The 25,286-nt window shown below is 37.5% G+C and overlaps 2 protein-coding genes across 2 annotated transcripts; both read right to left on the reverse strand.

The window, feature by feature from the left end:
• Positions 1-3,932: 3,932 nt before the first annotated feature.
• On the reverse strand, positions 3,933-12,071 carry mrpl24 (mitochondrial ribosomal protein L24). Its single transcript, XM_041808022.1, has 6 exons — positions 12,008-12,071; positions 11,559-11,745; positions 9,378-9,473; positions 8,922-9,025; positions 8,531-8,661; positions 3,933-4,374 (listed from the first exon to the last, which is right to left on the reverse strand). The coding sequence occupies exons 2-6, from the start codon at positions 11,739-11,741 to the stop codon at positions 4,238-4,240; spliced, it is 651 nt and encodes a 216-aa protein (XP_041663956.1). The 5' UTR covers positions 11,742-11,745; positions 12,008-12,071; the 3' UTR covers positions 3,933-4,237.
• A 1,007-nt stretch (positions 12,072-13,078) lies between these two features.
• Positions 13,079-20,155, reverse strand: LOC121524459 (hepatoma-derived growth factor-like). Its single transcript, XM_041809859.1, has 6 exons — positions 19,685-20,155; positions 17,296-17,372; positions 16,877-17,015; positions 15,162-15,320; positions 14,892-15,080; positions 13,079-14,699 (listed from the first exon to the last, which is right to left on the reverse strand). The coding sequence occupies exons 1-6, from the start codon at positions 19,769-19,771 to the stop codon at positions 14,679-14,681; spliced, it is 672 nt and encodes a 223-aa protein (XP_041665793.1). The 5' UTR covers positions 19,772-20,155; the 3' UTR covers positions 13,079-14,678.
• Between the last annotated feature and the right edge of the window lie 5,131 nt (positions 20,156-25,286).

Raw genomic sequence — 25,286 nt, forward strand, 5'->3', positions numbered from 1 at the left:
TAAAGATGGGCAGAGGTTCAACAATCTGCAAAAAAAAAAAACCTGTCTAAAACTTGTGGAACAATTTCAGAAATATATTCTTCAGCATAAAATTGTGAACACTTTGAATATCCCACCATCTACAGTACATATTATCATCAAAAGATTCAGCTTTCTCAAGGCCAAGGGTCAGTATTGGATTCTTGTGATTTTGGGACCTTCAAAGTGGAACTGCATTAAAACACACATTCTGTATTGTAACTTACTGCATGGGTTCAGGAGTTCTTCCAGACATCATTTTCTGTCAACACAGTTTGCAGTGCCATCCACAAATGCAGGCTAAAGCTGTAACAAGCAAAGAAGAAGTCATATCTGAACATGACCCAGAAGCACTGCTGTCTTCTCTGGGCCATAGCTCATTTAAAATGGAGTGAAGCAAAATGCAAAATTCTTTTTGGAAATCGCAGATGCTGGTCCTGCAGACTAAAGGTAAGGAATATTGCCTCAAGAATGCTCAAATGTCTAATTAAACCAAGGCACAAAATGATAGATTAAATATATATTTTATAGTTTAAAGCACAAAATCATTTGACCTCATATTCATCCTTTAGAATGTAAATCTAAAAACATCTTGAGCTCTCTTTAAAACTTTGCACAATCTCTGACTTATGGATGAACTGGTCACATTTTGGAGGTCAAAGTATCCAACCTTTCTCCTGAGACCAGCAGGATAAAGTGATGTTAAAAATGCACTAAAACTGCCATTTATTTCAAGTGTGGCTGACGTGAAGCCATGTATTTATGAGTGAGGAAAATGTATTTTAAATAAACTTTATCTACAGTTTTCTCAATAAATTACCCATCAAGTATGTATGCTTATTTATGTTCATATGGACAAATGTCATATTATTAAAGTGAGAGCAGGCAGAGGCTTGCACCTCCCCTGATCTTTGGCTCCCCCCAGACACCAGCTTGAGAACCAATGCCCTAGATTTTACACGCTATTACAGTGATGCCATTCAGTGTCTAATGACTTCTGCAACTATTTTTGTTTACATTCAGGAACCAGACAATCATTTTTGTTGAGTTACAGTCTGTTGAGATCCACAAAGCCTTGAATATTTATAAGAAAATCTGTCGTGTAAGACGCCTGAAAGACTTTACCAGTTGAGAGTTAGAATGTGTAAACCAGCTGGAGTGAGGTCAGCAGCTGGTATAAAAATATCTCCCAATATTACACATAACCTTTCCACAGCAGACATTCTGATCTGTTTCAGAAGTAAAAGCTCTTCTTTACCAAATAATTTAAGCAGTTGCTCTGTACCCTTTATTTACCTGAGTAAAACCTGCCAATGAGACAACATGCACAAAAGCAAAACAGGGCAAACCTTCATTTAATCAATCCATCATTAATATTTTTTTCTGATAAAACACTATTTTTTTTCTGCTAGAGCAAGTCCTATTAAGTGCTGTGGAGAAGCTGCACTAGATTCTCAGTGATATGGTTAATAGCAAAGATTAGAGAGTTATAAAAGGGCATTTTTTCCCTGTTCTTGACCGAGATTCACCACTATTAGAAGTTTATGTTTACAGTGCCTATAAAAGACATTGACCCCCTTGCATGTTTACTCAATCATGGTCAATATAGTTTGGCTTTTTAAACATTTTTTTTAAAACCTCTTTAATGTCAAAGTGACAACAGATTTATACAAAGTAATGTCAATTAAACAAAAATATGTAATGTAAAATAAGTAATTGCATAAATATTCACCCCCTTTAAAGTGACTGGCCTAATTCAACTGCCAACTGGTGCCAGTAATCTCATAGGTATTGAAATGAGGATCACCTGAGTGTAGCGAATGTGTCTTAAGTGATTTTAGTATTAGGACACCTGTGTCTGGAAGGTCCAGTCACTGGTTAATCAGTATTCCTGGCCACCATTACACCAATGAAGATAAAAGAACACTCCAAGCAACATAGAGAAAGGGTTATTGAAAAGTAAAGGTCAGGGGATGGATACAAAACACAATAGACCATTTCCCCATGGTGGCCAAGTTCCTGTTAAGTAATGCACAGGTGGGAAACTGAAGATGTTATTATGTCATACTATAGTATTTCAGGTTGCCATGTACATTTCAAGATTCTGACAACTGTGTTATATGATTTCCAAAACACGCAACTATAAATGAACAATAAAGATAAACAAAGTAGTACGTGCATGCCAATAATTAGCTTTGATCTTATTTTAGCTAACAGGTCATCAAACATGTTTTTAATATGAAGTGACCCAATTTCAGTCTGGGTTTTTAGTACCCATTGTCTTTCTGGTTGCTAATCAATGGAAAGCATAAAATAAAAACAATGCTCACAATGTCAACATTCATATGAAGAATAACCTGAAATATAACAGTGCAACATAACGTTAAGGAGCATGGCTGCCATGGGGGTATACTCTGCTCAACACATGGATTTTTACTATAATCGTTATTTCAAATGTCAAAAGGGATTTTGAGTGAGGTTAATCAATTGCTTTCTATTATCTCAAAAAAACTACTCAGTTTAAGATTTAAAAAAGAAGTGTGTAAAACTGTGTTCTGCTTAACTGAAATCTCAATATTTATGCAGTGATTTTAAAGAAATGCTAACAGTATTCCTTTATCAGACACGCGTCTGATACATACATGGTCATCAATTCAGGGATGAGATCATGTTTAAAACCTGTTAGACATCACTGTAATAACCTGCAGCGCCAGTTTATGAAGAGTCATATGAGGTGACTGAGAACTTGGTTTAAAACTCTCCGGTCTAAGTCATCTCCTTCCAGACTGTTTCCTTCAAAGCTCGGTTTCCCAGACTTGTTGGAAAGACGGCCTCATTTGTCTGAAGGCCTTAAGTTTTGGAGAGCAGTATGTCTGGGCTTCTGTAAAATAATATGACTATTTTAAGCCTTATAAATAAACCAAGCGGGCTGAAATGATTCTAACCATTATCATCATTGCCAACAACCAGAATTATTTTCCAATCATGCAGAGTGTGCAGTGTGCATGAAACGCTGTACAAAACAAAGTCTTTTACTCTCCCTGGCTCATACACCAACTTAACAGCCTAATCATACTCAACTTAACAACACTGCCATCTTTGCCTGAATGTTGGTTTGATTTTTTTATGTCCCTCATGTTTTATTACCATTAAGTAAATATGAGTGTATGCCTAGTTTGGGGAAAATTGCAGAACTTTCCTTCCAAACATCACTGCGTGTTGATACTGATGGATCATAGGCTCCTCTTATTGGAAAACTTTAACTGAATAATTATTTTTCCAACCAGCATAACTATAATCTTCATAGTTCTGCATTAAAATAGAAAAAATACCGTTGTACAAGCTGGAAAAAGAAACAAACAGTAAGCAGAAAGTTACCTGTTTTGACCAAACGTTTCTGAGTACAATCCTCTATCAAGCCCCTTTTTATTTCAGTTATCTGAAATTCCTGAGAATGAAAACTAATTTTGTAGTACTAAAATACTTCAACATGTTCACCAGTTACAACTTCTCGTGCATATTTGTATCATAGCATGGTTTATGAACACATGATAAAAGGGGTCAGGGCTGCTTGTAAACTAGTGGTTTCTAATCTAGACTGTTGTCCTCGAAGACAGTGGCCAGGGTTTCAATCAGGCCTGTGGCTCCTTCCCTGTATGTTATTTCCCACCTTTTCTTCCAAGTTTCAGACTCTATCTACTGTCTCTCCAATAAAAAAAAAAAATTAAAAAAGGAAAATGTCTAATATTGAATGCTTCATTGAGCTTAAAATGAACAGCAGTGGCATGCAATCATTTTCTGTGACATGGCACCTGATCACATTAAAGCTTACTTATCTGATTTTTCATGTGAAAACCTGGTAAAAGCTGCTTTTAAGTTGGAGTTTGGTCAACAACATTGTCAATTCTTCAGAAAAATAACCCTTTTTACTTGTTTACTTCTGACATTTATTCACAAAATTACAAAGAAACAGACAAATAAAAAGTTAAGCTGCACCCATTCAAAGTTAAGGTTTGAAGCCAGCTTTGTTTGCATGTCTCCTCCTCCTTACTAGTACACAAAGCTGTAATTTACTTAATCAGTTGTTTGTTGTTGCAGTCCTTTTAAGTCCAGAGGTTTGTGATATTATCCTCACACAGCCTTCTTCAACTGTTAATGTGACTCCCGTGGAACATTTGTAATTCAAAAGTATTGTATGGATAGTCTCTGATTAGTCCAATCAGTACCAGTAGGACCTCCGGTGCCTCCTGGGTTCCTGGATGCCCAGTTTTTCCATGACTTCTTCCTCCAGGGTTTTCAAGGACGGTACAAAGGTCTTTTCTAGAGTGTCTTCTGGACTGGTGTCTTTAGGACCATCTGTGGAAACACAAATAAAAGTTAGCTACAATATACACAATCCAAACAGCATATTAAACAAAATAATACACTTAAATAAACAACTTATTTGTGACTTTTTTTAACCATTAGGCAGGGGTGGAAAGTAACTATTTACATTAGCTGGTTCTATTCATACCTTTAAGAGCGAACCTTTGCGGTCACCATAGGTAACCACTCCTCCTCTACCTCTGTCCTTACCTGTGGTGTACCGCAAGGGTCGGTTTTAGGTCCTATTTTATTTTCTATTTATATGCTGTCCCTTAGTCAAATAATCCAGAATCATGAAGTCTCCTTTCACTGCTACGCAGACGACACACAGATATACCTGCCCTGAGACCTGAGGACCCTAGAAGCCTAGCTGCTTTCATAGGCTTTTTAAATGATGAAAACTGTTGGATGGCACAGAACTTCTGGCAACTTAAGTAATGAGTCCACGGACATGCCAGCACGTCACAAATCACGTGACTGATTTAAACCGGCTAGCAGAGAGACACAGCATCGCTGAGGCTCCGTTTCAAGCTGTGTCGACAGTGTGGGCTTCAAGCTATGTACCAGTTTTTAAATTGTGTTGATAGGCCAAATAAAACCAGAGTTATGGTAAATAATTTACTCGTATTTTTTACAGAGTATTGTTGGTGTGTTTAATGCACGTTTGTTGCAGGCTGACAAGGTTAACACGGAAAAAACAGCTGAAGCGCCGGTTGCCGAAAGTGCTTTCAGGGAAATGAACATGAAAGTCACTCTCCCACTGGTGGAAAAATCAACCATTCACCGTCGATCTTGTCTCTGTTTCTAAGGGAAATGTAAATGAGTAGTGACAGCCGGCAAAAGAGAGAGAAGTTGAGCGATCTTTGAAAATAGCATGTTTTGAGTGTGTATATAGTGTAGTGTTAAGTGCAGCGTAGTGTAGTGTGTTTAGTTTATTATTTAGTCGTTTTATTTGTTTTGTTTCAAAAACAATGAGATGGCTTTTGAATGTGAAGAAGGCGGTACAGCTCTTCTTTGAGCAGGAGGAAGCTGAGTGAGCAGCAGAGGCAGAGATGGAGTCTGAGCCAGAGTCAGAGTCAGAGAGAGAGACAGTGAGGGTTTTTATGATGAAGTTGTACATAATTGTGGATAACTTTGTTTTTTTGCTAAATTTGCACATAGCTTGTTGAAATGTAGACTTTATATTTGCATTCTAAGTTATAAAATCAGTTCGTTAAACATGTCTGTGGTTTTCTGAATAAAAAAATCAACTTTTTTCTTACTCGAATTTTAGTCTGTAGTGTGGTTTTAGGTCCAATGTGTCAATACAGTGTGTCAAAATGAAAAAATCACTGCAAAATGACAAAATTGAGGTTGTGCTGAAAAAAATGACACCAAGCATGGCAAGGTAAACAGTTTTTAAGGTAAAATATAAAGGTAAAATCAAAAGAAGTCAAAAACAGCCAATTATACCCAAGTTAACAACTCAAAATCTGAAATTACAGTGTTTAATCCCCACTACTCCCAATCCATCAACAGCCACCTTGGTGCTCTAGCAGCAATAAACTTCAAACCCACTGGCAGAAATGTAGGTGTGCTATTTGACAATAATCTCTCATTTGATCATCACATAAAATCAGTTATTAAATCTTGCTTCTATCAGTTACGTACCATCTCCAAAATAAAAACAATACTGACTCAACAGGACCTGGAAAAACTCATTCACGCTTTTATCTTTTCCAGATTAGATTATTGCAATTCACTCCTCTCTGGTATCTCCCAGAAATCACTCTGTCACCTCCAACTAGTACAAAATGCAGTAGCTAGGCTTCTCACAAGTTTTAACAGACAACATCACATCTCCCCCCTTTTAGCATCTTTACATTGGCTTCCTGTTAGTTTTAGAATTGATTTTATGATGTTACTCATTACTTTTAAAGCACTGAAAGGTCTGGCTCCAACCTACATACAAGAACTTTTAACCCCGTATGAGCCAACCCGCAGCCTCAGATCCTTGAGTGGGGGCTTCCTGGTCGTTCCAAAGTCGAGACTCAAATCTAAAGGTGACAGGGCCTTCTCCATCAGGGCCCCTTGACTGTGGAACGACCTGCCCGAGGAGATAAGGCATGCAGAATCATTGACATCTTTTAAACCACTTCGTAAAACTCATTTTTTTAGACCTGCTTTTGTATGTCATTTTCTTCTTATTGGTTTTTATCTTGTTACAAATTTTTTACCTTATTTTAGTTTCTAATCATATTCCATTTCCTCTCAATCTTTTACTCACTTTTACTACCTGTCAACCCCATTTTAATTCCTTGCCCCTTGGCTGTTTTTTAATTGCTACCGTCTTCCTCTCTTTATTGCCTTTATCTCTTTTTCACTTCCCTTTTGTTTACCTTTGCTATGATATTTGTCAATTTTACTGCTTTACTGTTTTAGAGCTTGTTTAACTCTGCTTTATTTATCTATTTCTTCCCTCTTTATTTACATTGTACTGACTTCTCTTGTTTAGCTCTTGTTTTTGATTTACTCCTCTTTGTTTCTCTTTTCGCTTCTCACGTCTTAATTTTTGTCCTCTCAGTCTCAGCCTGTGAGGCTGGGTTCCTGCATTGCCTGGGTTCCAACTTGGTTCTATTTTTTTTTTTTTTTTTTTTTTTTTAATGGTACTTGATGTTTGTGTCCTGCCTTTGTCCCGATGAGGTCCACAATGTCTTAGTTGTGTAGTATCGCATGATGTCTGAACTCTGATTGATGTCTGACATGCCTTAGTTTCCATGGCATCACGACATCTGGGTTTGATGTATTTTGATGTTGATGAATTATTATCTCGATCATATTTTTGGTTACATTCTTTAATTGTTTTGGATTTTGCTGATGTTGTCAGGTGTCATTTGTTCTGTCTTCTTTGTCCTATCCTTGCCTTGTTCTTCTGTTTGCTTCTACACATGTCAAAAGCACTTTGTAAACCCATGTTTTTAAAAGTTATTATTATTACATTTACTCAAATTACTGTGATTGAATTTTTTTTGTGTAGCTGTACTTTTTGAGTAGTGTTTAAGGGGCATTTTGCGACTAATTCAGTGAACTGGCAACAGATCAGTAACATAACTGGGTATAAGAGGAGCATCTTTGAAAGACAGAGTCACTTAGAAGGTCAACAATCTGTGAAAAACTGTCTTGAAATATGGGTTTTAATACAGGCAGTTTTAAACAACACAAAAAGAACAAACTGCCAGTATGGCAGTTAAAAGTGAAAAAGAGTTTCCAAGAATAATCCATCTGGGACTTCCTTTTTTTTGTTGAACCATAACTGTACTGAATTTTGATCCCAAAACCAAGGTACACACCAAACCGTGACTTTGGTGAACCGTCACACCCCCAACATTTACTGCCTGAATTCCAAAGTCAATTACTTGGTTGGATAGACTTCAAACTTGGGGAAAACTAGAGTAGATCCTTCAATTTGGAAAAATATTTAACATAACAAGGGTGCATAAGCAAACTGACTAAATAGCATGAGCGTGTTTGATTTTTGAAACTGTGTTGCTGCTATTCTTCACCAGATCTCTGGTTTGGTATCTCTGATCACAATGGGACTAACCTGGTTAAATAAATAAACAGTTTTTCCATGACTGCTGCCTTTAAACCATATCCCTTTGACATTTTTGTCTGTTCCAAAATACCCGGCATCTACTGAATTATGACACTTTCCAAGAACACATTAATGCTTTTTGCTAATGCAACCACTGACCAAGTGTGAAGTTCTGAAAAAGTCTTTGAGGGGTTAACTTTTTCATTTTGCTTTTTCAGTCTTCAAACAGCTACTTCAGTCAGTAATTGGAAATAAAACAAAGTTAAAGGAACAATTCTTTAAGAGAAACTATCAAACATTTATTTCATTTAATTTCATGGCCTCCTTTTTTTATATTTTTGATGATAACTGTCATACATAGCTTTTTTTCAATCACAAACTGAATCACGAGAAAGAAAAGAATCATGTTTCTTACTTTTTAAAACAATCTAACAGTATTATTCTGATGCCTATTTTTAGAATCCAACTTTGCACAGGTTGGAAAATAAATGACAGCCCATTGTATGTGCTATCTCTGAGCTAACAAAGGTAATAATCCAGTGACGGAAAATAAAGTCACATAGAAACACTCACCCTTCCACTGCTGGGGCACAATGCCGTCTCGTCGCTCAACTACGGGTTTGGGGATGATCCGACCGGTCCTGAGAGACACTCGGACCCTCTCACCTTCCTCTGTAAATTTCCACTCCACCTCAGTGGGCTTCCTGAAAGATCAATATCAGCAGCATATTAGAAATCCTAACTATTACCATTAAACAGCAATGGGCTCTTCTTTTATGTTCTGAGAAGTTTAAAGATTGTTAAAATGCAGTATTAATCTCAATAGCAGTGAAAATACCATGTGTACCAACCCTTATGTACCATGTTTTTGCTGCAAGAGATCATTTTCTTTGCCAGTAACATTGTTGGATTACAATCGTACAGTTTCTTGCCAGAATAAGTGAGGTGGTCAAGTTTACTGTACCTGTCTGCAGGATCAACGAGGGCAACGTCTCGTAGCAGGAGGGGAGCCTCGCTGGCAATGTAGGTCCCACGGTAATCCAAAGTTTTACCGACATACCTGTGATGCTAACACAGAAAACAACTGCTTACTGTCTTAAACCAAACAGGCAGCAGCCAAATGGATTTCTATAGTCCCCTGTTGGAGTAGCAGCACATGAACTCTAGACATCTGGCTCCATCTGGTGGAGCTGTTACTACAAATTAAATATTTAAGTGTGAACATAAGCTTGACAGGGAAATGGTAAGTAAGAAGGTGTCATATTGGATTGCCTGGAGTTTATGTGTTGCTGAGATGTCAACTACGTGCTTCAGTAACAGGGCATTGATCAAAAAGGGCAATGATTAGTTAGTGTAGGATTTACTTCATTTTACTGTTATAACATGTTTATTTTCACAGAGAGAATTATCACTTTCTTACTGTGTTAAGTCCTTCCAGGATGACCCAATTTCTGTTTCTGAAGACTTGAATCACTTTTCCTTGCTTTCCTTTGTCCTTCCCTGCAAGAATCTCAACCTAAGAAAAAAAATGAGAAAATCGAACATCACACAAAAGATACAAACCTAAATTTCTCTTTTATGCGAAATTGTCTTAGCCCTATTTGTAAGTCGTACAATCCCACCTACCAAATTCTTATAGTGTAACATTTTGGTGCTTATCCAATTTGTCAGGCTAGCTCAACTTGTCTTCACTCTACTGTTTTTTCCTGACTTTACATCAGGAAACATAACTGTTACCTTTTTGGTTTGGCAAGGTTCCAAGCAAGCTGAGCAAATATCAAAATACAACATTAAGAGACTGCTGACCATTGAGTGGTAAGAGAAGATTGTCACAAGTGGTATTTCCAACACAGGAATCAAATCCCTCTTTTCATTGGCTTCAAACAGCTGTGTAACTTCCCAGACTCGGCTGTACTTTTCAAAAATGTTTTGTCACACTGCTTGCAACCATCTCTGGTGCAAAACTTGTCTGTGAAATAAACAAGCAGACAGAGTGCCCTTCATTGTTGTTGTACTGGAAGTCACAGCAGCTCTGTGCAGCCATACTATGACAGCGCTGCCAATAGTGAGGAGGTACTATCTTTATACCATAATGGGCTGCGTTTCCATCAAGTAGTCCAGTTTGGATGAGTATGGTTTGATATGGTTCCCTATGTTAAACCCCCAAATAGTTAGCGTTTCCACATGTATGGAAGCATAACAGCATGTTACTAAAGACAAAAGATGAAGCTGGGATAACAAGCTTTCAGTTAGGCTGGCTACACACTACAGGATTTTAAGCCCAATTTGAGGCAAGATTTCCATCCCCCGACAGTCGTAGGGGCTTTTCGCTGCACCTGTAACACATGCCAGGGCAGCCTGTTGCGGAGAGAGCAAGAGGGTATTGACAAGACATCTGTGTTTGTTTGCTTTTTTGTTAAGTCACGTGATCACCCAATGCCGTCAGCAGGTTTGTGGTCTGACAGTGTGGCTGAGTCGTCCAGTGTGTGCGTTCAGAGGATAAAAGATAAAAATTAAAACCCTCAGATTTCAGCAGACCAACCATATACTTCATGAAGTGATGTATTTGGCACTATAAAAGTCGATAGACATTTTATATATATTTATATAAGTTCCTGATACCGAAATCAAGTACAGTCAAACTGGTATTACATCTGAAAGGACAACTTGTTTACTGATAATGCTTGATGAATATAAACATCTATCATAGATTTATATCATGTCAGTTGCACAGATTTTTTTTACTCCAGTTGCTTACTCCAGTAGGTAGATAGGTTGATAGTTAGTCAGACAGTCAGATAGATAGATCTTGGTAAATGCAGTTGGTAGGTTGGTTGGAACTAGGGAGATGGGTAGAAATTGATGTATTTTATTAACCTGACTGCCAGAGTTTTGTCTTTTGAAAAGAAAACAACCCACTGCTGTTCTTTGTTCTTCTTTTAACGAAGAAATGTTGTCAAGTTCTGATAAAACTGGCACTTTAGCAGCATCCACGCTAATCTCTTCCTCCATAACTGCACCAGCTCTTGCTGCTGCATGTTTACGTCACGACTCTGCTGTGCCTGAAAACACTGCCCCGGGTTGCTGACTGGTCCTGTCACTTTCTAACCAGGCCAAAACGGTTCAGATGGGAACTTTGCAAGAAGGATTCACCAGTGAAAAACAAGGAAACAGGTGTATCCATCTTCTTTGCAAGATTAGTATTTTATTAGTTCAGACAAGAAAATAGTGGCAAAAAAAAACTGTTGCACACATACATTGGCAGTGTTTCAGTTTGCAGTTTTTTATCACTGAAAATGTGGGTGCCTTGAACTTCTATTATCATTTCAGTGGTTTAAAAACAGATGTTGATATTGTTAATTTCAATATTGCCGTTTAAAATTATGGTATTGAGACAACCCTGGTGACTGCACCAAATTTTGTTTTGGTTAAAAAAAAAAAAAAATCATCTACAGTGATTTCACAAATGTTGGAAAAAGATAAATGTTGATAGCTTCCCTGGACTCATTGAAGGTCAGCACTCAGACGCATTGACAACTCTAAATTAACTTAAGTGACTTGTGAAGAACTTGTCTTGAGTGCCTTGTGTGGTGATACTTACCCTGTCCCCTCTGAACAGGGTCCAGTCCTCTGATGCTAGCGGCTCCACGAACACCTTTCTCCTCTTACTACCCGGAGGATTGAGCCTCTTGGCAGCAACAGTCCATGGTCTATTCGTCCCGTAGCGATAACCTTTGGGTTTGACAACCCTGACAGCCATCGACAGGAGGGCAGTCAGCCTCATTTTTCTGCAGGGCCAAAACAAACATGACAGAAAATGATGCACAGTCTGCCTCAGTCACACAAACTAACTGCTAACGTTAGCCTCTAAAAAGCTATCAGTGTTCATTATGTCTATGGTGTTCACAGCCACAGCGTCTACGCCTTATTTGTTCCAAACAACCCAAATTCTTCATTTAAAACTGTAACATATCTTTATAAAACATTTAACTTAAGCTTTGTTATTAAAACAAATACAAGCTGCAAACATAACATGCAGACTTTTCTTACCCTCCGTTGCTGTCAATGTCACATGGAGCAGCACCAGTGGGTCCCAAGCATAGCACACGGCGCCTCCTCGTGGACCGGAGGACAAGAATGCGCATGCGCAGTGGTTGACTTATGCATCACTGGACATCAAGATTTGTAGGCAGGAAGGAGGCCGCTGACTGAAATATGACCTTCACGGTGCTTTAATTTTACAATACATGGTATATTTTGAATGTTAGACATAATAGATACATTTGGAAGCAGTACAGACTGTATCAGTTTGTTATAGTCAACGGATGACACATTTCTTAGCTTGAATATGAAGAAAAATTTCTATTTTTATGGTTTCCTGTACGATTATTTTACCTATTAGAGATTTTTTGACTTTTTTTTTTTTTTATCACAAAAAATTGAACCATTTCAAAAATTAAGTTGGGGGCAGTAATGCTAGTTTGCATATGAGCTGTCACATAATGGTGTGAGCATCGACTTGGGGAAATCTGGTAAGTTCATTCAAGCTATAGAGTAGTTATTGTAAAAAAAAGAAAAGATTAGTGACATTTATAGCATCCATGAACCAAGACATGAGGATAGTTTCTTAGAAACTGCAAACATGTAAGCATGCTGAAGGAGTCATTAATCTTGAGAAACAGATGCACCACACAAAAAGAATGGTTACAAATCAATACTATTTAAATAATGGATTTTGTTAATAGGAAAAAAAAGAGTTTTAAATTAATCGTTCAATATATTTCGAGCTCAAAAACTCCTGGGGCAAATTCAAAGCTGTCAGACCATGTTACATAACAAAACTAGTTCAGTCCCTGAATCCCCAAACTGTGCTAAGGGGTTCTCTTGGGATCAAATGATTTGTGACGAGTGCACAAAAAGGTGCCACTTAGTTTTATACATTTAATACAGGGAGGAACAAAGAGACATGAAATGATTGGTCTGGCTGGTTTGAGAATTGGCAGGAGACTGCATCCAAGTGATTCAAAAGACTAGTGGCTAAAATGGGATTTTTACATGTGCTGTAAGACTGCTGTAAACAACAGCAATAAACTGCAAGACAAGTGAAAGAAATGACACATTATTTGTAATTGACAAGTTTATTAAATGGACTGGCAACTACAACAGTGAACTAAGCAGCAGATTAAGATAAATGACAGCTTCTAAAAGAAACCAAGACTTACACTTTTATGCCAAATGATACCCTTTAGTAATTAAACTCTAGATTTTACTGGGCCACTTTGACAATTTAGTAGCAGTCATGAGTCATATCTCCTCTTAAAAGATTTTTTAAAGTTCAATATTTCATTCAATGTGGGAACACTAAGCCAAATACACAAATGTACACTGAATGACATCCAAGTAACATGATGAGCAGGGTGAGCAATTAGAAAACCAATAACCTTTAATATTTAGTGAAAAATAACACTTTTTGACCATTTTTGAAACAAATGTTGAAATGAAACACACTGGTAAAACATCAAAACTTTAACAGCCAAATGATAATCAGAGCATTAAAGTAAACAGCCTTATTTTCCAGTTAGGAGGACTTGGAAACAAAAAAACCAAAAACTTTAAAGGTGATTCACTCTGTCGTTTCTTAATTTGTGGTAGATAAATTGGCATTGTCAAAGCTGAAAAAATATTTGGTACAATCAATTACTGAATGCAAATCTTCACTATTACATATCCAGTTTGAAGCAATGGCAGCATTCATGCGAGCTAAACAAATCACAACATGAAACTGAAATGAGTTATTGGATTTCTTAAATATTTGCCAGAATTTATCCAGAAAAAGAAGTGAGGGGTTACTCTTGCCACCAACAGACGGCACAGCTCCAGCTTGACTTTAAAATGTCAAGAGAGCAACATTCAGGAATGTCTTTCAGCTTTCAATAAAGTTAACAGTTACTGATTAAATTCTAAAATAGTTCTTAAATGGGCGCTGTATTTTCAATTTGGTTTAATCAAGCACATAATTTGGTCACCTGCTTGAAGCACAAACCACAACAGAGCAATAAAACCTGCATTGCAAAAAAAAAAAAAAATACCAAGAACTGGACATGATGAGTCAAGCAAGAAAAAATTATTTCTTAAGGTGCAACCCATCATGAATGCGCTGACTGAATATATGCTTAAAACAAAGCTGCAAAGCTAGACACTAAACAGATGGAAGTGATTATTCTTATGCTGGAACTAAAGCTGAGAGCATGTGTGACAATTTCCTCTTATTCCTGTACAATATCTAAGTTTTAAAACCTTCAAATGGGAGCTTTTTTGTGGTTAAAATGTTTTCCACTTTTATTATTTGTCATATAGCCCGTGTTTATTTCCCTCGAAACTGAAAAATGTTTTTATTTGACACCTAGCATTCAGTCTTTGTAATTATGTAATTGCACTTAGAAATAAAAAATATATACACACCAAAATCCCATTTATAAACGAGCCTTAAAGTGCTCATTTCAGTTGTTTGAAATCAGATTAGCAAACTTTTTCTTTATTTCTGGGATATATGATATCCCAAAACTGGCAAATAAGGATTTTTTTATGTCTTGATATAAACACTTTTTTTCTCCTATTAATTAAAGAGCTGAAATCTGGCACCCTACAGGTAATCTTGTTGATGCTCAAATTCCAGAGAAAAGCGTAGAAGTTTCTCTGTTTCCTTCTGAGGGTTTTGACGTTAAGCGCTGTCTGTCACTGGCTGCAAGGAGAACAAGAGAGCATTTATTTAACAATTTAGCTCAACATTTGAAAACAATTTACCATTTTCAAGGTCCTTAACACCCATTCTAAGGATTAAAGCAGAATGTAATAGCACACCAGTCTGGTTTATTAAAAGTTCTAATAATTCAATACTTCCGGGCTAAAAACCCAACCAATGAGTGTGTCTCACCTTCTCTGCTGTGAGCTGGCCTCCTGCTGCAGCATTTTCCTGGTTCTCTGCTTTTGACTCGCTCTGAGAGGAGGGAGCCGTCAACTTAGGTGCAGCCACATCATTCAGCTTTGCCTCTGCGTTCGACTTGTTGTCGTCTACTTTAGGGTCGCCCCCTGCCTCTGTATCCTTCGGTCGTTTGGGAGAAGCCTGAAATACAAGTGTTTGACAAATGTCAAAATGTGTGAGAAGGAGGCCCATTATTTCATGTTGTATTTTTGTTTATCTCACCTCTGTGGACTCCTCTGCTTTTCGCTTAGTTCCTCCCTTCTCATTCTTCTCGTCAATGACCAAGGCTCCTTCATCCTCATCACTGCTGCCTTCAGCTTCAGGCTTCTCTGAACCACCGGTGTCCCCTGCTCCTTCTGATGCATTCTCCTTCTTTGACGACTGAAGGCAGAAAAAAAAGTTATAAAAAACACAAAAGGACTAGAACTAATGCCTGGCAGTTAAATGCCTCCACAATTGTCACATAGTGAAAGTACAGTGGTGGGTTAAGGGCTGGGGTGGTTTCTGTGGTTGCCTGATTCATAGAAATCTTATAAATAAGGTACGAACATGTGACCCAATTGTCTATTCAGTTTTTTTGTTTGTGTCAGAGTGGACATTCATGCAAATTTTGAGGGAAAAAAAAAGGATTCCAAAGTGTTACTGAGATCATACATGACATAATCATATCACGATCACAACTAAAGGATGAACATTAGGCCTGATGATCTCCTAAATCTATTGAGCTCATCTTCGAGTTAAAGTGGATGTGAGTGCAAAGTTTGAAGAAAATCCCTCATCGCATCCTTGAGATAAACATGCAAGGGACAAACATGGGGCTCAACAGCTTTGACCTCCAATGTCTAATCAGATCATCCTTGAACCACAGTGGCCATTTGTGCAAAGTTTAAGGAAAATTGCTCAGAGTTTTTGAGTTATCACATTCACAAGAATGCATATATGTATGTACCAACAGATATAACTAAACTAAAACATAATGCCTACAGCCTCACTATTACTAGTGTGGAGGCAAAACAACCATGCAGATTACACCCAAAACTTTAAATCCTGAATAAAACTGGCGACTATCCTGCATTCTTTCAGTGGTCATAAATTAAACCATGTTTTACTTCTGAAAAATGCTTACAAGAGTTAACTTCCAGTCTCCTAAAGAAAAATGTTTAAAGTTGAACACAAAAGGGAATAAAAAGGAATATGATTTTGGTGCTAATTTCACCAGGCTCATAAAGCAAAGAGAACTTTTATTAAGAGCTGACTTTGAGTTGCCTGGGCAGTCAAAGCAATTCTTATTAAATGCATGATTGATCCTTTTAGATCCTGATCTGACCTGATTGATCCTCCTTTCAGATGTGCCCTAATTCAGTTAACTTCTTCCTAGCCTTTACAGACCAAAAAAAGGCTGATCTGTAATAATACAATGAAAACGGTTACGAACATAATACAGTATAAGAGCAGCATGATTTAGTAATGACTTGTGATTGCAATTATACTGGACAATACTGCAAATTTGAGATTACCATATTATACTTGCTTGGTTATCAAGGAAAATGCAGAGAATAATGATAGTTTTGAAATGTGTGTTTCTTCATTCAAAACATACAAATACTAAGTGGTATAAAAATACAGTACTGGAAGGTTTTACAGTACTGCTTTAAAAACAAACTTTGTATTTTCAATAAAATAAACATTTTTCTTATTTAAAATAAAAGTACCTCTACCAAGTACAAATGCAGTGTCACTGTTGTAAACGTAAATGCCTTTCTCCATGCATTTTTGTCAACTTTTCAAGTAATACTAAATACAAAACTAATTGCAGTCTTTTTTTTATAAAGTTATGTAACTGCACAGCCTGACATAGCAAATGCAAATGCATTTAAATTAATTGTGCAGCACTACACAGTATACACATGGATGCAGTTGCAGGCACACAAACCCACCTCGTAGCCTTCATGCGTGACAGTGGGGTTGTTCTCAATCTCCCAGAGTCCCTCAGTGAAGCCTTTCCTCTTGTTTGGTTTTCCAAGCTTCTCCTTATTTTCATCATATGGTAACAAATCTTTGGCTCCAAGGAATGCCCTGTTGGGGGGGTGGGGGTGGGGGTGGTGGTTGCAAACAGAAGAAATAATAAGTTATGTACATCTACTGACACATGATACCTTCACTGGGATTAAAGCTGACTTTGTGTAAGACTATGATATTTCGTAAGGGAATTTGTATTTGTGTTTGCCCAAGAGCTCACTAAAACAGACTTCATTTCATGTCTCCAGATAAATACTGCCAGCCAAACACTGGTGTTCCATCTCCTGACAATTAATAAACAATGAATCAATTAAAAGTATGAACAAATTTTACTCACGTCTCATGTGTTCCAAAAAAGAAAACCTGGTACTTGTTTGAGGGAGACTTCACGGCTCCTTCAGGTAGCTCATCAATCTGTAAATTTAAAACATTGCTTGTTTAGAATCTGATTAAAAAATTTGTTCTGCTCTGTAGATATCAAAATGAATCAAAAGTAAAAAAAAGTTGTGACAACCAGTGATAGCCTCATGCCCAAAACTGACTCTCCTTCAAGATGATTAAAGAGGCTGAAAAAGCAAATCTTCACGTTGAAGAAGTTTGCATAGTTTTTAATACATGTTCCTTGATAAATTGAAATTTTTTTATTATTAGTAAAAAAAACATTGAAACCTTTCTATCAGTGGAGCAAGATATGCACTATTTAATTCTCAAGATACATTAAGCCTCAACAAACATGCCACACAGTGTTAATAATGAATTGCATTTTGCAAGGTTGTTAAAATTAACTGTGTTGATACTCATAACTATGACTGGGGTTGTCAAATTTTTTGATGTAATACAACTGTGCTAATTAGTATGATTGATAGCATCAAAAAAGCATAAAAGTTTTTTTTTAAATAAGAGCTTACTTTCAGTCATATTTTTAACTAAGGGCTGCCACAAGAGAGGGGCAGAGTACTAGTATGCAAGAGTTTGCTTGCATTTTTTGGTAATTTTACACAATAAATGAGCTAATGTTGGGTGCTTAAGACTTCTGTTTTTGTTGCTGTGATATCAAAAACTGTATCAATATCATCCTTCATTCTTGTGCCACAGGAGACATTTGCGCAAAAAAAAAAAAAAGAAATTCCCTCAAAGCATTTTTAACATATATGCACAACTAAAAGATGAGGCCTAATGACCTCCTAAATCTAATAAATTCATCCTTGAGTTTGGTGGATGCAAAAGCTTGAAGAAAATCCCTCAAAGCATCCTTAAGATAAACGTGACCTTAAAAAAAACATACACAAATGTAAAAATCAAGTCTTAAGTAACAAACTGATGTGATAAACTCCCTTCTATTTGAACTAACTCTCATGTCTTTATTTCCCATAGGTAACAGCCTGATTATTCAGACAGGCATTATTTGTTTGTATTTTTGACAATGAAAAGAAGCAGAGGCACAGGAAACTACCACTATGATAGCAAAGCATGGAGTCCATTTGCCTCTCCATGACGGGCCTTTTGGCAAATGTGTCCACTGTTTGAGTAGGTGGTAGGTGGGGCAGGGTCTGTAGCCTGCTAACATGGTGCATATCTGATAAGACTGAGAAAAAGGAGGGAAGAGGCCAAGATCAGTCCTGAAGACTAACTCCACTGTTATGAATGATTTAGCTGACACGTGTTTTTATTCAGAATATGCTTAATAAATGTAAATACTTTTGTAGAAATGGCAGCAATAATTTACGTGTTACTTAATGTAATTTGTGCTACAGTCACCACCTGCCACTGTATAACCTTTTTTGACCCGTAAAGAAATAATATGTTTTAGTTATTTTCATCCCAGTTTTAATTTCGTTATTGGATGATACTGTCTATGAAGCTCTCAGTGGGGCTTCGTTTTAGAGGGAAACATACGGTGACCTTATTCGACTCAAAGTTGTCATTTTCTGTCATGCTAAATGATTAGGAAACACAGACAGCAATGCCAGGTTACTTTGTATTTGTAGAGCGGGTAGACATGACGTTATACCGCTGTTTTTGTAAGCATTTAGCCATTTGTAACGTAATGGAAGTAATTAAATGTGACGAGCAGAAATGTAAAAGTGCTACTTGTTGCAACAAGTGTGGGTAGACGGGCGTGTTTACAAAGTGCCAGAGCATATGGCTACACAAGCAGCCATGTGTAATCTGAAATGCAACAGTTATTAAAAGAGGGAAACTTATTTAACACTCACTTTGCTAAGTGAAATAATTTCTTTGCCGCTGTCTTTACAGCTATCGAAACTCTTAACATGAAAACATGTTTCGTAGTGGGCAGACGTTAACTTGTGTAATACATGACTGTTAATTCGAAGCAGACATTCTCTTATCCCAACTGCTGTCCTTAACGGTTACGATAAATTAGCTTAAAAGGCCCCCGGGGAGGCGAAAGCGGCAAAAGCAAAGCACCGCTGGTGGAAGAGGGAACCTAAATAACACATTCATATTTATTCAGCCAAGCTAGGAGATGAGACGTCTGTCTACGCGATGAATCACCAAAAAGAAATGTGCAACTGTCTACAGTTGGCTAGCTGTGTTTGGATGCGAGGCTATGTTAGCTGACACGACTGAGCTAGGCTAACTCATGGTAGCTAACTACTATTAGGCCTCGCGGGCAAACAAGTGCTATGAGCAGTCAGGAAGAAGGACAGATATGAACACCAAATCTAAAGCAGGACACAATAAATGCAACGCTGGATGCTTACCCTCGCAGGCCAGTGTGGATACCCCTTCATTTTAGCGAATACAAGATCTCCGGGTTTGTACTCTCTTTGCCTGTTGGACCTCGGCATGTTTCTTGCAGAAATGGCTTGTTATATCGGGAATATGTTAAATTAAAGCAGAGTCGCAGTTTCCCAGTCTGGTACAGTATCTCGAATGGTCAACACCTGCAGCAAATAATCCAGGCTTCGGTTTGTCATCCAAATTAACCAGGCGCGGAAAACTGGAGCGAAGACGCCGCGGCTGACTTTTCCACGGAATCTGTGAACAGTAGCTTTAGCTATAATAACGACACAGCGGCGTAACGTTTGTATGACGTTAAAATATTACAAATATATGCTTTGACGATATGAATTTAACGTTATCTCATATACCGCTTGCTCTTCCCTAGCACTGTTTGGGTTTGAAACTGAAACCCGCTTCCCACTTTACAGACGCGCCCCCAGTACTGGTAAAGATTCACAATTAGCGCCCCTACTCACCAAAAGTGTGTACTGCAGGTACTAGGACATAAAATATGGAAAGGCGTGCATTACATTGAATACTAAACTTAAAACAAGAAGTAAGGCAATTCGTGTTTGGTACATTATTTCTTTGTTGTAACAATGCTTCTTGGTAATAAATCTTATACCGTTTTATTACCCTTTTAAATGGTGCCACATTTGTAAGGATCATGCATTTGTGGAATGAGCAGCAGAGCTGAGTAGGTGGGTTGCGCCCATGAAAAATGTGCCAAATTTTCTCTGCCAATGCCAAACAGCTGATTCTGCCATTGACTCTTGTTGGGTGTTTGGTGGATTGGATGATTGAAGTTTGAAGAAACAAGACATATTGACAATTCAACAATTTATTCATTTAACAAACAGGAGCCTCAGTAGCATGTGGAAGTACCATACACAGCCACAACAGCCTGGCACTTCCTCCTCATGCTGGTCACCAGCCTGGTCACACACTGCTGCGGGATGGCATCCCATTCTTCAACCAGCATTTGTCGCAAGTCAGCCAACGTGGTTGTGTTGGTCACTCTGGCATGAACAGCACACCCAAGCTGATCCCTCAAGTGTTCAATGGGGTTAAGGTCAGGACTGCTGGCAGGCCATTCATCCTCTCCACTCCCAAATTCTGGAGCTAGTCTCTGATAAACCCCGCTCTGTGGGGGCGAGTGTTGTCATCTTGGAGGATAGAGTTCTTGCTGACAGGGTGAGAAGAAAGTATTCTTGAGGTGTTGTCTTCTTGGGACGCCCACTTCGCGGCCTGTCTCTGACATTCCCAATATGGAACTTGGCCTTCAGTTTGGAGATTGTACTAGGATTCGCTCCAAACAATGCTGCAACTTGGTTTTGCTGAACACCAGCTTGAAGTTGCCCAACTGACGGGCCTTATCCAGATCAGTCAAATGTGGCATGTCGATTCTTGAAGCGGACATCTACTGACCACTGTAGCAGGGCCCATGCTCACAGGTGCTGCCAATCAGGCACCTGATTGGCAGCACCTGGGGGTACCAAAAGCTCAAAACAAGAGTCAATAGCGACAGCAAAATAAGCTGTTTAGCATTGTGCAGAGAAGATTTGGCACATTTTTCATGGGCGCAACCCACATACTCAACAAAGAAATAACAAAACAAAGAAACAAAGAAATAACGACCAAACACGAATTGCCTTACTTTTTGTTTTAAGTTTAGATGTAAAGTAGGGCTGAACGATTAGGAAAAATTTTGTGACTGTGACACACCTCCCCCCACCCCCCCAATATTGCGATTTAATCGGCCATTCCTTTACTAAGTCCCCATTCTTTTATTTCAACAAACACAAGCAATAAATGATTTTAGATTATAACTAACACAATATTAAAATAGATCAAACTAGGGCCAGACGAATTAGAAAAAATGCAATTAGTTCGACTCAAATTGCAAATTTAATATGAACTGTTTGTTGAAGGAAATGATCATCTTCATGTCATTCTCATTTTGATTAAAACATCTGCAAAATTAGGAGAGTTGGATTTTTACAAACTATTCTAAAAAACTGACACTTGAATGTTTGCAAAATGCATAGAGCAGGGGCCATCTACAGTAGTTCTCAATGTGGGGGTTGGGACCCACTTGGGGGTCATGAGATTGTGAGGGGAACGCCTATGCTTCAACCATCTTCAGGTACAGTAGAGGTCCCCGGTCTCTGGCACGTTTATTTTGGGAATTGTGGCCTGAAAAGTTAAAAAACCTCTGATATAATACATTTGTACATAGGCTATATTTTGTTTCGACGGACACTGTTGGGGCCAGACTTTCAAATAAGCTAAATTAAATACATATTTTGTTCTAATTAACATATTATTGTATTTGTATTTCCTTCTATCTCTTGGCATTAACAATGAGATCAGCCTTGACTGCCTTTACTGCAGCCAGCCACAAAGTTGAAATTGAGATATTTTTGCTCCATATTTCTGGGTTTTTTGGTGAGAAACACATGAAGGAAATACGCACATGGAAAAAATTCTTTGTTCCTTCCATTAAAGAAAGAAAAACCCACAATGGTCACTGAAATAACTTTTTACTGAAAATTAACTAATGAAAATCAGACATTACTTTTGAATTGCAGTTCAACTGAATCATTTTAAAAAACAAACTAATGAAACTGGCTTGGACAATAATGATGGTACTCTTAATTTAATATTTTGTTGCACAACTTTTTGTGGTGATCTTTGCAATCTAGCGATTTCTGTAACTCTCTATGAGACTTCTGCACCTGTCCACAGGTATTTTGGCCCACTCCTTGAGATCAAACTGCTCCAGCTGTCTCAGGTTTGAAAGGTGCCTTCTTCAGACAGTATTTTTCAATTCCTTCCACAGATGTTCAATAGGATTTAGATCAGGGCTCATAGAAGGCCACTTCAAAACTTTTCATTTGTTAACTTTCAGTGAATTTTTACTCAATATTACTTTTGCCAGTGTCAAGTTATTTCAGTGACTCTCGTGGGTTTTTCTTTCTTTATTGGAAGGAACAAACAAGTTTGCCCTTGTGTGCAAGTCTTTTCTTTTAAATATCAGGCAGGGGAAACTGAACTCTCCAAGAGCCTGAACTAGCAAGCTGATGCAAAAAATTGCAGTTTTAATTAGGACTTGAATGATGAGTATGTGTTTATCAAACATCCTATTTACTAATGATGGCTGACAGGTGGATTTCTGAAAAACGGGTCAAACGTAAGTCATTCCTATAAAAAACTGTTTCAATATTGGTATTATTGTTTTTAGGGTCCATTTGATAGCTTTAGAGATATATAGACAAAGGATATCCAAGAAAAACCCCACATGTTTTCCTTATTAGTCTTTTGGGGGCAGGATGGCAAGCTTTTGGGGGCCCTGTGGCCCATGGGCCCTAGCTGATGTTCACTGGTATATAGCATAACATCTTGTTGGAAAAAAAAAAACCAAAACATATAAAACTGGTATTTTGGCACTTATCCGGTTACAGAAACATCGCACCTTGTGTGATTTGAAAACTGCAGAAGAACATATTGCAGTTTAATCAAAACTTTGATGAAATGCCCAGCCTTAATGTAAAGTGTTCTTTTAAAAGTTACTACCTTCAATAAATGGACCCAGTTAATTTTTTAGAAGACTCAGGTCAATTTAACAGAGACGTTATCTATAAAGTGTGTATAGTCATTTTAATACTACCAGGGCACTTTATTTATGAACTAACTTTATTTAAAACATTAATTTACAAGTGTGAAAACAAGCACCAAACCAAATGTATCAAGATACAGGTTTAAGGACCATTTCAATCATGATTTAAAAAAAAAAAGATTTCTTCTTTCTTCTCAAATGATATGGGTAATATTTATTCTTTGGGTTCCAGGCATTAGTTGCTAAAATATGATACACTATATGGACAAAAGTATTTGGCCACACCTGTTAATTATTGAATTCAGGCATTTTAATCAAACCTGTTGCCGTAATCCCTTGCAGTGATGAATCACGCTTCTCTGTTTGGCAGTCAGATGAGAAAGTCTGGTTTTGCAGGATGTATGGAGATCGTTACCTGCCTGACTGCATGTGCCAACTGTGAAGTTTGGTGGAGGAGGCATAACAGAATGGGGCTGTTTTTCAGGGTTTGGGCTAGACCCCTTATCTCCAGTGAAGGGAAGTCTTAATGCTTCAGCATACCAAGACATTTTGGGAAACGCTATGCTTCTAACTTTGTGGCAACAGTTTGGAGAAGGTCTTTTATTATTCGAATATGACTATGCCCAGTGCACAAAGCAAGGACTGTGAAGACATGGTTTAATGAGTTGGGTGTGTAAGAACTTGACTTGACAGAGCCGAGAGCCCTGATCTCAACCCCTTCGAGCACTTTTGAGATGAGCTGGAACAGATATGTCGAACCAGGCCCTCTCATCCAACATCAGTGCATGACCTCATAAATGAGCTACAGTATGAATTGGCACAAATTCCCACAAAAACACTCCAAAATCTTGTGGAAAGCCTTCCAAGAAAAGTGGAGTCTGTTATTACTGTAAAAATGGGGGGGGGGCAAGTCAGTACATGTTTTTGAATATTATTTCATTATAGTCCCTGTCAGTGTAATGATCAAGCAGCTGAATGTTTTGTCTATATGGTGTATATTACATCAATCAAGAGAAGTCAAAAGGTACAACTCTACTATTTTCATCATGCAAATGTCAATAATCCTTAATATGATCAGCTAAACATAGAATGTAAGTCATTTAAACTGCTTTTTAGTGACCAGCACTGAATTATGGGGGAAACAACCTTAGCACTCATGATAAAGAATGAGATTGAAAAAAGTCAAAATGATAACTTTAAAGGCTCAGAATCTGAGATAAAAATTCAAACTTATTAGCTCAAAAGGTCCAGACATGGCATTTAAAGTCAAAATAATGTTTTAAAAAGGTAAATATATGATATAGAAAGTTGAAATCATGATTCCAAACTATCAAAATATAAGATTTCCAGAATTCTAAATAATTCGTTTTAAATTTCATAGTGTGAGAAAAAAATGTAAATTTTGAGTTTAATAGGTCAAAATGATGCTTAAAATGTAAAATTGTGGATCTAAAAGGTCAAATTTTAAGATAAAAGTTAAAGGAGCTAAAAATGTCAAAATGTGAGGAAAAAAATCCAAATCATGGGTTTAAAAGGTCAAAATATTACTTAAAATTTTTAAATTGAGGATCTTAAAGGTCAAAAAATAAGATAATAAAAAGTCAAAATTGTGAATTGAAAAGGTCAACATATGAAATAAAAAAGACAACTTAAATTTTGTCATAACTGTGAGATTCAAAATTAAGAATATGAAATGAAAACAGAAATGAATTTCCCCACATTCCTGACTTTTTATCTACTTATTCTAACTTTTTTCTTTTTCCAATTTTTATGACTTAGAAAGGATATTTTAAATCATCAAGGTCAAGTCTACATTTTCAAACTGGAGGAACTCTGCAGACCTCAAACCAGTGGGCCAGCCATAAGAAAAATATGATATGATCTGGTGGGCCTGGTGTAACTGTACCACGGGCCGGATTTGGCCCCCGGGCCTTAAGTGTGACACCCCTGCTACAGAGTAT

Source organism: Cheilinus undulatus, linkage group 16 (genome assembly GCF_018320785.1).
Source record: "Cheilinus undulatus linkage group 16, ASM1832078v1, whole genome shotgun sequence".
NCBI classification, from domain to species: domain Eukaryota; kingdom Metazoa; phylum Chordata; class Actinopteri; order Labriformes; family Labridae; genus Cheilinus; species Cheilinus undulatus.

What these genes read in the sequence shown, in the direction of transcription:
- mrpl24 (XM_041808022.1), bottom strand. Translation starts at nt 11,741, where the DNA reads ATGAGGCTGACTGCCCTCCTGTCGATGGCTGTCAGGGTTGTCAAACCC. An exon ending in CCCTGTTCAGAGGGGACAGG is followed by an intron (nt 9,474 to 11,558) that starts GTAAGTATCACC and finishes TTTTTTTCTTAG; the next exon opens with GTTGAGATTCTTGCAGGGAA. An exon ending in TGTGCCCCAGCAGTGGAAGG is followed by an intron (nt 4,375 to 8,530) that starts GTGAGTGTTTCT and finishes GTGTTTCCACAG; the next exon opens with ATGGTCCTAAAGACACCAGT.
- LOC121524459 (XM_041809859.1), bottom strand. Translation starts at nt 19,771, where the DNA reads ATGCCGAGGTCCAACAGGCAAAGAGAGTACAAACCCGGAGATCTTGTA. An exon ending in ATCCACACTGGCCTGCGAGG is followed by an intron (nt 17,373 to 19,684) that starts GTAAGCATCCAG and finishes TTAAATTTACAG; the next exon opens with ATTGATGAGCTACCTGAAGG. An exon ending in TCACGCATGAAGGCTACGAG is followed by an intron (nt 15,321 to 16,876) that starts GTGGGTTTGTGT and finishes TTCTGCCTTCAG; the next exon opens with TCGTCAAAGAAGGAGAATGC.